Source organism: Furipterus horrens, unplaced genomic scaffold, assembly GCF_987537825.1.
Source record: "Furipterus horrens unplaced genomic scaffold, mFurHor1.1.pri manual_scaffold_9, whole genome shotgun sequence".
NCBI classification, from domain to species: Eukaryota; Metazoa; Chordata; class Mammalia; order Chiroptera; family Furipteridae; genus Furipterus; species Furipterus horrens.
In genome coordinates this window covers 37,689,370-37,704,290 of record NW_028327179.1, presented here as the reverse complement: position 1 = coordinate 37,704,290, position 14,921 = coordinate 37,689,370, and the positions used below count along the sequence as shown (strand labels likewise).

At 37.1% G+C, this 14,921-nt stretch overlaps 1 protein-coding gene across 1 annotated transcript in view; it reads left to right on the top strand.

Moving 5' to 3' along the window:
- CROT (carnitine O-octanoyltransferase) overlaps positions 1-14,921 on the top strand; it is a 51,975-nt gene that overhangs the window by 20,971 nt on the left and 16,083 nt on the right. Inside the window, exons 8-10 of the mRNA XM_090287270.1 lie at positions 9,959-10,052; positions 10,338-10,463; positions 11,922-12,023. Of these exons, the coding sequence (XP_090143396.1) occupies positions 9,959-10,052; positions 10,338-10,463; positions 11,922-12,023 (322 nt within the window). The remainder of the gene's footprint in view (positions 1-9,958; positions 10,053-10,337; positions 10,464-11,921; positions 12,024-14,921) is intronic.

Here is a 14,921-nt window from a genome sequence, read left to right as displayed (position 1 = left end):
TTTGGGCCATACTTCTCTGTCGCCTCATTCTGACAGGCTCCTGTGTTTGTTTGCCTCCACGTCACAGGTAGAGCTGTCACTCCTGTTACGTTGTAATTGGCGGAGCCTTAGGGATTGATCAGTATAGGGCGACGTGTTTCACCACGTTTTGGCGCTGTATGTGGGGGGAGGGGTCTGAGAGGGATCAATGCTGCCTGCCCAGCACTCACCCCTTTTCCAGGCACCTCTCCCACTTCCGCACCGGACTGGCACCCCTCTAGCTGCTGCCCTGGCTGTCGTTCCCAGAGTGGGTGGGTCTGCGGATGTTCTATGACCGTGGGGGCCCTTTAAACAAGTGGACTCTGCTGAGACCGGCAGTTTCTGCCTCCAGTCCAATCCCCACTGGTCTGCACAGTCAGAAGCAATGAGGCTTGATTTTCCCCGGTGCTGGGACGGTGAGCTGCGAGGTCTGGTGAGGAGCTGGAAACGCTTCAGAGGCGCCCCTCCTGACTTTTCAAAACATGTGACTACACTTTCTGCCGGCCTGCCACTGCCGCTGCTGTTGCCACTACCACACCGCATCCTCTCCGCCTTGGCTTCGCCCCTCCAGCCTGTCTGGATGAGTATTTCTTCTTTATATCCTTGTTTGCTGGGCTTCCATGCAGTTTGATTTTCTGGAACTTCTGGTTGTTTCTAGTTTCAAGGTAGTTGTATTCCTTCTTAGTTATGGAGGCAGATGCCTCCATCTTGGCCGGAAGTCTATGTGCATATATCCCTAGGTTTATTCTTTTTGAAGCAATTGTGAATGGGATTGTTTTTTTAATTTCCCTTTCTGTTAGTTCATTACTGGCATATAAAAATGCAGCTGATTTCTGAATATTAATTTTGTATTCTACTTTGCTGAATTCATTTATCAGTTCTAGTAGGTTTTTGGTGGAATTTTTTGGGTTCTCTATATATAGTATCATGTTATCTTCAAATAAAGACCATTTTACCTCTTTCTTTTCAATTTGGATACCTTTTACTTCTTCTTCTTGTCTGATTTCTGTGGCTAGGACTTCCAGTACTATGTTGAATAAGAGAGGTGAAAGCAAACATCCCTGTCTTGTTCCTGATCTTAAGGGGAACACCTGTAGTTTTTGCCTGTTGATGTTAAATGACAGCCTTGCTGGGTAAAGTAGCCTTGGTTGTAGATTCTTGCTTTTCATCGCCTTGAATATTTCACACCACTGCTGTCTGGCCTGAAATATTTCTGTTGAGTAATCAGATGACAGTCTAATTGGTGCTCCCTTGTAGGTATGTATCTGCTTTTCTCTTGGGGCTTTTAGGATTCTTTCCCTTTCAGCCTTGTCATTTTAATTATGATGCGTCTCAATATAGGCTTCTTGGGTCCGAGTTGTTTGGGACTCTCTGTGCTTCCTGAACTTATATGTCTTTTTCCTTCACCAGATCAGGAAAACTTTTGTTCATTATTTCTTCAGGTAGGTTCTTGATCCCTTGCTTGCTCTCTTCTACTTATGGTAATCCAATGATGCAGATGTTGTTACACTTCAAGCTGTCCAAAATGTGTCTTAAGCTCTCCTCATTTTTTAAAATTCTTTGTTTCTTCTTGCTGCTGTGCCTGTGAGTAACATTTCTACCTTGTCTTCCAAATCCCTGATTTGATCCTCCTTCATTTAACCAACTGTTTATTCTTTCCAGTGTATTATTAATTTCAGACATTGCATTCTTTATTTCTGACTGGTCCTTTTTTATGGTTTCTATGCCTTTTTTCATGCTGTTGAGTATCCTTATAATCATTACTCTGAACTGTCTATCTGATTCATTGCTTGCATTCATTTCATCTAATTCTTCTTCTGGAGAATTCTCTTGTTCTTTCATATGGGCTCTGTTTCTTTGTATTCCCATTTTGGCTGCTGCTTTGTATTTTTCACTTTAGTTGTTAAGTAATGAGTTGCTAAACTGATCAGTGTTTAAACTAATCAAGCTCTAATCAGCAGCCTGCCTTAATCTCCACAGGATGGGACAGAGTAATTCCTGTGGGCCAGGCTATTGCTTACCCTCAGGCTGATCCCATTTGGAGGAGAGTGCTCTGCCTGAGAATATTGGCTCCTACAGTATGGAGAATGACTCAGCACAGGGATCCTGATGGCTGGTTCTTCAGTTCTCTCCCCAGACCTACCAACCCCAGACTCTCCTCATGCATCTCTAGTCCACTCTGCCCTTCCTCTGCCAGAGCCCAGGGTAAGTGGCTGCAAATGAAATTTTTGCTCTCGCCCTTTAAGAGGCTCTCTGCATCTCCAGTCATCTCTCTTTGGCAGTTTGAAACCCTGCTGCTTTTCACAGCTGGATGTTATCTGGGCTCCTTTCAGACTCTGCTGCTGTATACTGGGGAGCCCAGTTTGGGGTCTAGCCCCCACACTTCTCAGGGGAACCCCATAGCCACTGAAATATTCTTCCAGAACTTTAACGCTGCCTATGGGAGCCCAGCCAGCCCTCTCTCGCCTTCTCTGCACTCCCTACCATCTCATTGTGGTGAAGTGGCTTCTTCTGTCTGTCTGTGGTTATAAGGCTTCTCTCCAGTTAGTGTTCAGTTGGTTATTCAGGACGCTTGCTCTACGATTTAGTTGTAATTCCAGATGGGTACTAGGAGGAGTTTAGTGTAGCTCCCACTTACTCCTCTGCCATCTTGGATCTTAAATATATTAGTATGTATCTTGAAAATGTGAGAACTATTAAAAATATACATATACAGTAGTATTATGCTGAATGACTTGCTTCTTCTAAAAAATTATTCCTTTAATATCTCTAATGTATCATCAGTTGTTCAGATTTCACAGATTGTCTTATAAATGTTGAGTTGTACATATCTGTGTCTTCTAAAAATTATTTTTATTAAGTATTCCAAACATGTACAAAAGCGCACACAGAAGTATACAGCTAAATACTCATATAACCACCACCCAGGTCAAGACAGAACATTTCTAGTACTCTAGAAATGCCCCTGGTAACATTTCCCAGTTACTATGCTTTCCCCACTTCCCAAGGGTAATCATTTAGGTTTCTTATTGTTTTTGTTAGTACAAAAATGCTGCTGTGAAAATTCTTATGTAAGTCTTTTGATGCACATATGCCTGCATTTCTGTCTGAGCACACCCAGGAGAGGACTTGCTGAGTATTAGGGTACATTTCCTTCAGTAGATAGTGTCAGTTTTTCAAAATAAGTATACAATGAGTACTTCTGCTAGTGTATGAGTATTGTAGGAGTTCTTTATTTATTTCCATTGGTTTTATGTGTTGAAACCCACAGAGAAGGTGTTTATCACTTTCCTTTTGTTCTATTAAAGGTGTCATTTTAACCAACAAAAGTTCTTAAATTGAATGTAGTCCAATTTATTAACCTTTTACCATATGGGTTATACTTTTTGTGTTCTGGTTTTTAAATTTTTTCCCTAACCCAATATCAAGATATTTTCTTATTTTGTGTACTGGGGTTTTATTGTTTTGCCTTTCACATTTACATTAACAGTCTGCCTAGAATTGATTTTTATAAACATGGACCAGTTGCTTCTCACATGCCTCCAACTGGGAACCTGGCCCGGAACCCAGGCATGTGCCCTGACTGGGAATTGAACTGGTAACCTTTTGGCCTGCAGGCCAGTGCTCAACCCACTGAGTCATACCAACCAGGGCCTAGAATTGATTTTTGTATGTGGCATGAAGAAGGGGTAGTTTTACACATTAAAAAAAAAAGGTTTTATCCTGTTTTTCTTGGATAACAGAGAATTTGAATCCCTATTTAAAAATCAAGAGAATCGACAGAAAAATTTGGATTTTTTTTTTTTTTGCTCTTAAAAAGTAAAAATTATTTTCAGTTTTTTAACTCTGTTAATTCAACCTCATGGTAATTTTCTTGCCTCCATACATTCTCTACAGTCATCAGTCTTTAGAACTCAAATTTGATTATATTTCACTTTCGATTAAAATTCTTAAATGGTTCCTTGAAGTCTAGAATAAAGCCCCAGTTCCTTAGCAGTGGTCTAGATTTGACCTTTGCCTATCTTTTCAGCCTTGTGACCTGCTCCTCCTCCTTGTGCCTCCTATACTCCTACCCTATTTCTCTGATTACAGTTCTTGTGACATATCAATTATCTGTGGTCCTTGCATGTACTCATGCTTTTTATTTGGAATGCCCTCTCCTGCCTTGTCTACCTCTTGATAAGCATTCTTACTCATGCTTTGTGTCTGTTCACCTGTCACCGCAAGATCAACTATTCCCTGATTTTCTGTTCTCTTCCCTAACTTCAAGCCCCAAGGATCTCCTCCTTTAGTTTCTTTATATGCCTCATATTTATCTCTGTTATATTGATCATAATGTTTTATTAAAATCATTTATTTCTGTCTTTACATGCAGGTGGGGTGACAAGATATTAGTTACCAGGTTTTATTTTTAAATTCCCCTTCCTTAATGCAAAGCAAAAGTGTGTGTGTGTGTGTGTGTGTGTGTGTGTGTGTGTGAATTGAGTAATCAAGCTAGTCCTGTGCATTAGGAAATTTTATATAGAAATGTACAATAAAATACATATTAGAAGAGGCAGATAGATTGGTCAGATTCTGAATCTTAGTGAGTTGGAGTCTTAAAAAGATGTATTAAAATCTACAGTAATCCAGGAAAGAAATAAGAAGTTGGGACTTTAAAAGATGGCACAAATGTAGAAAATGTTTTGGGGAAAAAATTAGTAAGACTTGGTGACTGGAATTCTGAAAGAAAGGAAAGATTAAATTGATGGAGGTTTTTCAACTTGGACAAGTAGGCAGATAGTATTATAATAGGAGAAGACAGCAGAAGAGAAAGTACCATTTCAATTCTTTTTTTCTACCTTTTAATGACAGCTTTATTGCAATACAATTCTCACAGCATACTTTTACCCACTTAAAATATACAATTCAGCATTTTTGAATATTCACAGAATTGTGTAACCATCTCCACAATCAGTTTTTGTCATCCCCAAATTAACCCTATACCCATAAACAGTAACTCCCTATTGCACCCCAACTCTTACCCTAATAGCAGTCACCTCCCATATCTCCCAAACACTTCTACACCACCCGCCATAAGCAGCCACCAACTGATTTTATATTTCTGTAGACGTGTCTCTTCTGGACATTTTATAGAAATAGAATCATATATGGCCTTTTTTGTCTGGCTTTTTCACTTAGTGTAATGTTTTCAAGTGTCATCCATGTTGTAGCATGTATTTGTACCTCCTTTTTTATGACTGAAGAGTATTCCTTTCTATGACTATGCTGCATTTTATTTACTCATTCATCAGCTGATGGACTTTGAACACCTGTGTAAAGGTTTTTGTGTGGACATATGCTTTAATTTCTCTTCGAATCTGTAGGAGTGGAATTGCGGGGTCTTTGTTTAACCATCTGAGGAACTGACACTTTTCCAGCGTGACTGCACCATTTTACATTCACATCAGCAGTTTCTTCACATCCTTACCAACACTTGTTATTGTCTCTTTTTTATTATAGCCATCCTAGTTGGTGTGAAGTATTCTGTCACTGTGGTTTTTATTTGCTCTCCCATAATTAAAATAATGTTGAACGTCTCTTCATGTGCTTATTGGCCATTTGTATATCTTCATTGAAGGAATGCCTATTCAAATTCTTTGCCAATTTTTAATTGGGTTATTTGTCTTTTTATTATTGAGTTGTAAGTCTTTATACATTCTATGTATAAGTCTCTTATCAGATATATAATTTGAAATATTTTTCTTCCATTTTGGAACTGCCTTTTCACTGTCTTCATGGCCCCTTTGGAGCACAAAAGTTTTAATTTTGACAAAGTCCAATTTATCTAATTATTTTTGGTTGCTTGTGCTTCTGTTGTTATATTTTTTAAAATTGCCTAATCCAAGATCATGAAGATTTATGCCTATGTATTCTTCTAAGATAAATTTCTTTTAAATTGTGGGATGGGAGCAGGGAGATAATTTAAAAATTTGCAGTACTCCCTCACTTATCGCGGGTATTATGTTCTAGACACCCCTGCGATAGGTGAAAATATGCGAAGTAGGAACCTTACATTTATTTTAGTATTTATATATATTTTAAGGCTTTGTAAACGCTTCCCACACTCTTATAAACCGTTCCCAGTCCCTTATTAACCTTTCCCACTCCCTTATTAACCTTTTCCACACTTTCATAAACACTACTTATGTTCTTAAACATATTCTACACTCTTAAACCTACGTAACTTTAACAACATACGTATACAGTACCGCAAAATCCTGCGATATAGTGAAAAATCCGCAATAAATAAATATAGTATTTTTAAAAATTCCACAATACAGTGAGGCTGCGATAAGTGTACTGCGATATAGAGAGAGATTACTGTACACCTCATTTGAAATGATGGCAGAAACTGAAGTAGAGATGTCAGCAAGAATTTGGAAATTTGGTAATTTGGTATCAGAAATTTACCGAGAAAATGGGGTTGAAGTTAGACATTTGGCTGCCTCTTACATAAAGGTCATAGTTGAAGCTATTAAAAAAGAGAATGAAATTACTAAGAGAGAAATTGTAGCAGAGGTTGGGGGAGGCTAGTGATAGAAATTTGGGGAAACACAATTGGCAGTGAAAGAACAAATAGTCAATGAAGAAGACTGAGTGGTCATGAGGTGGGACGACCACAGTGGAATAATACTACAAAGCCAAGGCCGGAGATAATTTTAAGATTTACTGTTGTGTGTTAAAACTCTACAATGAGGAAAATAAGACTGAGATAAAGCTACTAGGTATGTTTTAAAGGACTCTGTTGGTAAGTTTCAGAAATATGGTTTCAAAATAATCATTGGAGGACAAAACCAGAATACAATAAATCAAAGAATGAGTTGACAGTAATGAAGGCAGAAACCAGATTGTGAAGAAATATCAAGAATAGGACATTTTTAAAGATGTATGATTCTGAAATGTAAATGTTAATACAAATCTTTATGCTTTTCAATGTCCAAAAGTACATGTGTAGCTGAAAAACAGGTACTTAAATAGCCTTATTATAGGAAAGGAGAAGTTATCCTAGTTACCAAATTGATATATCTTATTTGTTTGAACAGATAATTTATTTTTTAAACTACTATATTGATATATGATTGACATATAAAAAGCTGTACATACCTTGTGCAACTTGATGAGTTTGGAGATAAGTATTCACTCATGAAACCATCACCACAATCTATACCATAAACATATCCATCACTTCCAACAGTTTCCTGTCCTCTTTATTATTAGTAATTTTTGTAATAATAACACTTAAAAGCTACTCTCTTAGCAAATTTTAAGTATTCAATACAGTGTTGTTAACTCTAGGCCTTGTGCTATATGGTAGATTTCTAGGACTTACTCATCTTTTATAACTAAAACTCTGTACCCTTTGACTGATACCTCCTCAATCTCCTCCTTACCTCAGCCTCTGGCAAGCACCATTCTATTCTACTTCTAGGTGGTTGGAATATTTTAGACACCTCATTGAATTGGTATTTGCCCTTCTGTGTCTGGCCTATTTCACTTAGTGTAATGTCCTTCTGGTTCATCCATGTTGCTACAAATGGCAGGATTTTTTCCTTTTTAAAAAGCCCGAATAATATTCCATTGTAGGTATATATATTTGTTTATCCTTTCATTTGTCAATGGATATTTAAATTGCATCCACCTCTTGGCAATTGTGAATAATGCTGCAGTGAACAAGGGAGTGCAGATGTCTCTTCGAGATCCTGATTTCAATTCCTTTAGCTAAGTACCTAGAGCTTGGAATGCTGGATCATATAGTAGTTCTTGAGTAGTTCTATATTATTAAATTCTTGAGGAATCTCTATATTGTTTTCCATAGCGGCTGCATCAATTGACATTCTCACCAATAGTGCACAAGGGTTCCTTTTTGTCCACTTCTTTGTCAACACTTATCTTTTTGATAATAAACACCCTAGCAGATGTGATGTGATATACTGTGGTTCTAATTTACATTTCCTTGATAAGTAGTGATACTGAGCACCTTTTCATGTACCTGTTGGCCATTTGTATATCTTCTTTGGAAAAATGTCTGTTCAGCTGCCCATTTTAAAAATCAAATTATTTGTTTTTTTGCTATTGAGTTGCAGGGGTTCCTTATATGATTTGGATGTTAACATCTTATCAGATATATGGTTTTACAAATATTTTCTCAAAGTCTGTAGGTTGCCTTTTCATTTTGTTGTTTACTGTGCAGAAGCTGTTAGTTTGATACCATCCCACTCTTTTTTATTTTTGTTGCTTGTGCTTTTGTTGTCGTATCCAAGAAGTACTTTCCAAGGTTGATGTCAGAAGCTTTTTTTCCCCTTTGTGTTCTTCTAGAAGTTTTATTGTTTGAGATCTTACATTTAAACCTTTAGTCCATTTTGAGTTGGGTTTTTTGTATGGTACAAGATAGGGGTCCAGTTTATTCTTTTTTATGTGACAGTCCAGTTTTCCCAACACCATTTATTTAAGAGACTATTCTTTTCTTGTGTATTCTTGGCACCCCTGGCAACCTCAGCTAACTGTATATAAGTGGATTTATTTTGGGGCTTTCTGTTCTGTTCCATTGGTCCATATGTCTGTTTTTATGCCAATACCATACTATTTTGGTCACTGTAGCTTTATAATATATTTATTTTGAAATCCGGAGCTGTGATACCTCCAGCTTTGGTCTTCTGGCTCACATTGTTTTGACTATTCAGAGTTTTTGTGGTTTCTTGTGAGTTCTAGGATTTTTTCTATTTCTGTGAAAAAATGCCATTGGGATTTTGATAGAGGTTACTTTCGGTAGTATGGACTTCCTAATGGGGAAGATTTAGGCAGGTATTATCTGACCTTTTATTTTCAAACTGAAAATATCATTTCAGGTTTAATACATGTTCCCTGGTAATTCCTCTGTGATAATAACCACCTTTTATGAGGTGGTCACTTCCCATTGAATATGAAAATAGCCATTATCAGGGAGCAGGGAAAAGTTTCATAGTCAAAACTGGTGATATGAGGTGATAAGGGAAGAACAGCAACCAGTATTATATGGGAAGACTGAGGTAGATTTTATTACTTTAGCATTCAGAAGTCATACCTAGTTACTGTGCCCACCACATAACCACCAGCTGCAGAAACTTCATTTGTAATTGAAGCAAGATTTGAGTCAGCAAAGACAAAAAAGCAGGGAGAGGGAAGGCAAGTTGCTTCCTTTGCAGATCGTTTGGTGGAAAAGCCCCCACGTGTTCCACTGGACTCTATTAGTGTACAAACAAAGAGGGAGGAATTTATTTCTTCATCAGTATTACAGAAATAATTAAGGAACAGAGGAAATTATGCAAATAAATGACATTTTTCCCCGTTTTGCATGAAAAAGCCACAAATAAGGGATGGCTGCTAGCCATTAGGAAGTGACGCTGAAAATAAACCTCTGTGGATTTTTTGACTGATAAAAGTTTTTTTTGTTCTTTTTTTTTGTAGAAGAAACCTGTTATTTACCTGCCATATATTTTAAAATACATGAAACTCATCAGACTGGGAGTATATGGGGGTGACTGGGAAGTAATTGATTCTTAGCTAATAGTCTTTAAGATGGTTATAGGTAACAACAACACATGACTACATGGGTTAAATACACAAATATTAATTGGGTATAGAGTACATGTACATTTTAAAAATATAAATTGTATCAGCCAAACACCAAATTTATTTGCTTAAGTTATTGTCAAATACACTTTTGGTGTTAATTGACAACATAATCATCTTTTTAAAAATAATGTGGTATGGAATAAATCCATTGTGTTGAGATCATAATCCCTTTCTTTGAATATCAAAATTTTTAAACACTGATAACAGTTATGACCTAAGAAAATCCAAAGTAGCTTGTGATCCTGCCTGTACTCTTTTGAATCTTCTTTCTTTAATCTTCCATAAGGCAGTTGACATACATCCACAAGAAGTGCCATAGTCAACCCAATGGACCTGGGATAGCAGCATTAACTAGCGAGGAGCGAACTCGATGGGCTAAGGTTGTAATTTACACTTTCCTTTTGTTATTGAGGTGTAATTGGCATATAACATTATTTTGTTTTTAGGTGTATAACATAATGATTCCCTATTTGTATATATTGTAAAATAATCACCACAGGAAGTCTAGTTAATATGTCTTCATAGTTACGAATTTCTTTTCTTGTGATGAGAAATGTTAAGATATTCCAGCAAGTTTCAAATATGAAATGCACTGTTATTAACTAAATACTTTTCTTAATGAGCCTTTCTCTCCTGGATTTAATCATTATCTCCTTGCTCTTTAGGCACGAGAATATTTGATTAGTCTTGATCCAGAGAACTTGACTATGTTAGAAAAAATTCAGAGTAGTTTACTGGTATATTCCATAGAGGACGGCAGCCCACATGTAACACCTGAAGATTATTCGCAGGTACGTAACTATCTTGTTCTGTTATTTCTTCTCACATATACCAAACCGAAGCTTATACATAGGTAAAGAATGCTTCGTGAATTCTTTCCACATTGTTTAGGCCCATTTGGTTAAATCTTGTATGTTATTTAAAGAAGTATGACTATTTGTTTGTATATTACATATCAGTGTTTCTCAACCTTTTCATTGAATGAATATACAGAAAATTTACACAGGTCACGGGGCTAAAGAAGCTTCTTGTGCCAAAGATGACATGAGAACCTACCTAAATCCCACACCAGTGTGTCTTCACACCTTAGTTGGTGAGGTCTGTCCTAAGAATTATATCAAACTGTAGGTAATTTATTTTATCACTTGGTTTTATTGAACAAACTGAATGTAGTGATTTTAAGGGTAAATGTGGCCTTATTTTTTTCCTCTGGGATAATATTATCATTTCCTGGGAAATAATAACAGGTAGTAGTCATATTTTTAGAAGTCTCATAGTCTTTTAAAAATAAATTATTTCATAAAGCATATTAAATGATAGCAATAAAATAATATAGAATTGAAAAACCTTGTACCTAGCCACCAACTTTTCCTTTCCTTTATTTTAATTTCTTTTTGGTAGAAGATTCCCCAAACTTCTTGAGGAAAAATATGTTTTAATGCAGTATTGTTCAAACTTTTTACTGCAATCTACAATCAGATACATGTAGACTGCAGCCCACTACACACATGTACCTGTGCACACACATTACATAATTGAAGTTTCACAAAAGAGTAATTCCTATCTGTGATGTACTCTCATATTTGTTTTATTTTATTCTTTCCTTTTGTAAAGAATACTTACTATGATGCACTAAGTTGATTTCATGACTCACTAATGGACCAAAACCTACCATTGGATAAATAGGTTTAGAGGGATCTGAAATCTTGAAATATTCTTCTCGTAACTACATTTTAATGACTAAACTTATCAAGGCTGCTTACTATGATTCAAGTTGTAAAAGCCTTGTTCTTTCAATTGTATGTTCTCTAAACACTTATGAGTACTGTACCAGCATTCTCTTTTATGGAGGATTTCTTGAGTTTTTTTTTTTTTTTTTTTTCAAATTATAGGAGAAAGTGTATTTAGAAAGTTACGGAGATAGTAGAAGTGAGCCATCTGGGCTGCGCAGGCTCAGGAGACAAGTTACAGAGGCAGAGAAGGGCTCTGAGCTTAGGAGAGAGAAAGGCAAGGGTAATGCTCCCTGGGGGAAGAAGAGGTAGGAGGGAAGGGTGTGGGCGTGTTCCCAGATGGGAGAGTGCACCTCTTGAGATTTTAAGAAACACCTAAAGTCAGGGCCAGAATTACTCTCTTGAGTATAACTGTTATCATTTATTAAGTTTGATTTATCTTAAAGTGAAAATATATTTATGCATATTTAACATATAAATATTTAAAATCAATATTAAAATCTTTAAAATTTATTTTAGGTAACTGCAATGATCCTCACTGGTGATCCAACAGTGCGCTGGGGTGACAAATCCTATAACTTGATTTCCTTTTCTAATGGAGTATTTGGCTGTAATTGTGATGTAAGTAAACTACTGAAGTTATTTTTTTCTTTTAATCTTTTAGATTGATTTACTGGCAGTAAGCTACAATATTTATGCTGTGCTGTGGTGGTATGAGTAAACACTTCTTCAGTTTTATGGTGTAATTGTAAAAGGTTTAGTTATGAATTCTCAGTGAACGTAGCGTATAGGACAAGTTATTTTCAGTAGTAAAGCTAATAGTTTGGTGTTTATCTGCAAAGTGAAATTTGCATATATTTTCATGTAACATAAGCTCTTTAAAATTCACTGTTGAGAATTACAACTTATTTATTGATTTTAGAGAGAAAGAGGAAGGGAGAGTGAGAGAGAGAGAGAAGCATCAGTTTGTTATTTCACTTACTTATGCATTCATTGGTTGTTTCTTGTATGTGTCCTGACCAGGGATCAAACCCACAACCTTGCCATATAGGGATGGATGCTGCTCTAACCAACTGAGCTGGCCAGCCAGGGCCCAACCTATTTTAAAAGATATTATATAGCATTATGTATATGTACTAAGCACACAGAAGTATATGTGGATATATTTCTTTATTTACCTAGTAATTTTGTAACTATTTTCCTAAAATAACACATGATCTTAGGAACATTATTTATTTCGTCGTCGTCGGCAGCCGTCCGTCTCGAGAGACGATGGCGTAGCTTCTTGAGAGTCTATCTGCACCGCCGAGAATGGCTGTGCAGTCCGACTCGGGAGTGACAATCCCTGCCGCACTTGTTACAGGTGAAGGCAGATGGCTGTTGTTGCTGCTGCTGACGCTGCTTCCGCCTCGATCTTTTCTGGACCGCCTCCTCGTTGCGCGCAGCCTCCGCGCGTGACGTACCTTGCCTGACCGCGAGCCTCCAGGCTAGGCGGTCTCTGCTTGAACTTCCCATGTGTTGAGATATTGAAATGTCTGTTGTTTAATATACACTTTTACCTTCTTTCTAAAAAACAACAACGAAAAAAGTCTTGTTTCTCTTCTGTTCTCCCATGGTCTTCCTCATTAGCTCTATCTTGCCATTTTCTGTTGGACATTCAGGAGGCCTATGAATCAAGAAAATTAAAAAATCAACCTAAGTTAGAGTTGCAATATACGTTTGTAATCTCATTGTAACAGTTTTCATAAAGTGTATAATTTGGCATAAAGTAGTACAATGTAGATTTTTTGTTAGTTTTTGGTGGCCTTCCTCTAAAAGCTTTTAGTGACTATAAAATACTAAAAAGACCTGTTACATTAATCTGGGTTCAATGCTTGTTTTATCAGTATTTATTTAGTTTTAGGTGATAGAAACCTAAATCTAACTGGCATTAGCTTAAGATATTTGTTGGCATAGGGGTACAGCTAAATTTGGGTAAGGCTGACTTCCAGAGCCCAAGTTCTTCCGTTAGAAAAATACTCTTTATTTTTTGGTACTACTCTTCTATGTTTGGCTTTCTTTTAGGTAGACTACCCCATGTGATTGTTGTACCCAAAATATCATGTCTTCATAGCTCTCTTCATAGATTCGTGTTCCCTGTGATTAATGGCCAGTTTCCCCCCGAGGGGTTCCAGCAAGAGTCCTGGGAATAATGCTCCTTGGCTGTGATCAGCATGTATGAACCATGTGCCCATTCCAGGGAATCAGGTGCTCTGGTCTGCCTGGCCTGGTCACATGGCAAACCTTGGAACCTAGAGGTAGAATCACTCTTATTCAAACCACCACAAAGGTATGTGGTGGCTGCCTAAATTAAATCAAAGTTGTTATTATCACATAGAAAGGTGGAGTGGTTGATGAGCAGGTAAGAAATCTAGATATCTATTGTAGTAGTTCATCAGAGTAAAAGGCTGCCATGAGTCATTTTGAAGTTTTGTCGTCTCTGCTCTTCCTTGGAGCCCAGTGTTGACAAAATATTTCTTGTTAATTGCCTCAGTTTTCTTCAGTTCCTTGTTTGATTCTTCTTCACCTTCTCAGTCTGGCTTATATCCTCACCAGTCCCTGGAAATGATCCTTCGTAAAGGAGGTGACTGCCCCCTGACTTTTGCCCGCCATCTCTTCTTTGACCTGTCTTCATGCGACACTGACACTGTCTTCGTCCTCTCAGTCTTTCCCTGTCTGTTTGTTCCAACACTAACCCTAGTATTATCCATACTTTTCCCCATGTGTCTGTGGTCTTCCTTGCTTTGATTGACCATTTTTATATAGGCACCTGGCAGTTATATTTTCCAGTTTTTAACCTGTTCTCATTTTGAGAGTGTTGTTTCACCCTATCTTAAATTGTTCAAACTGGATGTTATTTAATATATTATTACCTGGGGCTAAGTTGCTCTCATCAGGAACTCATCCTCTTGCTTTTCTCCCTCATTCCCAACCTCTCCCCAACAAAAAAAAAACCCTGCACTACTTTGCTTTTTACTGATACCATCAACATCCTGTTTGCTCAAATTCAGGATGAAAATAACTTAAATTATTATCCTATCTTTGATAAAGAATATTGGTCTCATTATGAGCATACATCTCAACACAACTGAGATGCTTTCCTGTAGGAAGTGTATGGACATTTTATACACAGGCATTAGTACCCGTGTTTGTATAAAATCAATCTGACTTTCTCCACATGATAAGCTGCTTTTAAAATTCTGTGTAAGTTTCCCTTGCAGCCTGAGATGCTACAGAAAATGCAGTTTAACCTATGTAAAACATCATTAGTCAAAAAGCAAAGCTGCTTTTAAGTCAAAGCCATGTTGCTCTCTTCCGTTGGTGCTTGAATATGTACTTTTGTGATTGTACTAATGAATCACATTTCCCTCTTGGGATTGAAAATCCTGGGTTTATCTACACAGGCTCTGTGAAGGACACATAAGAAGCATGTAATAAAATTAGTTGTTAATACAACAGCAGTTACTAATTATTGCTGTG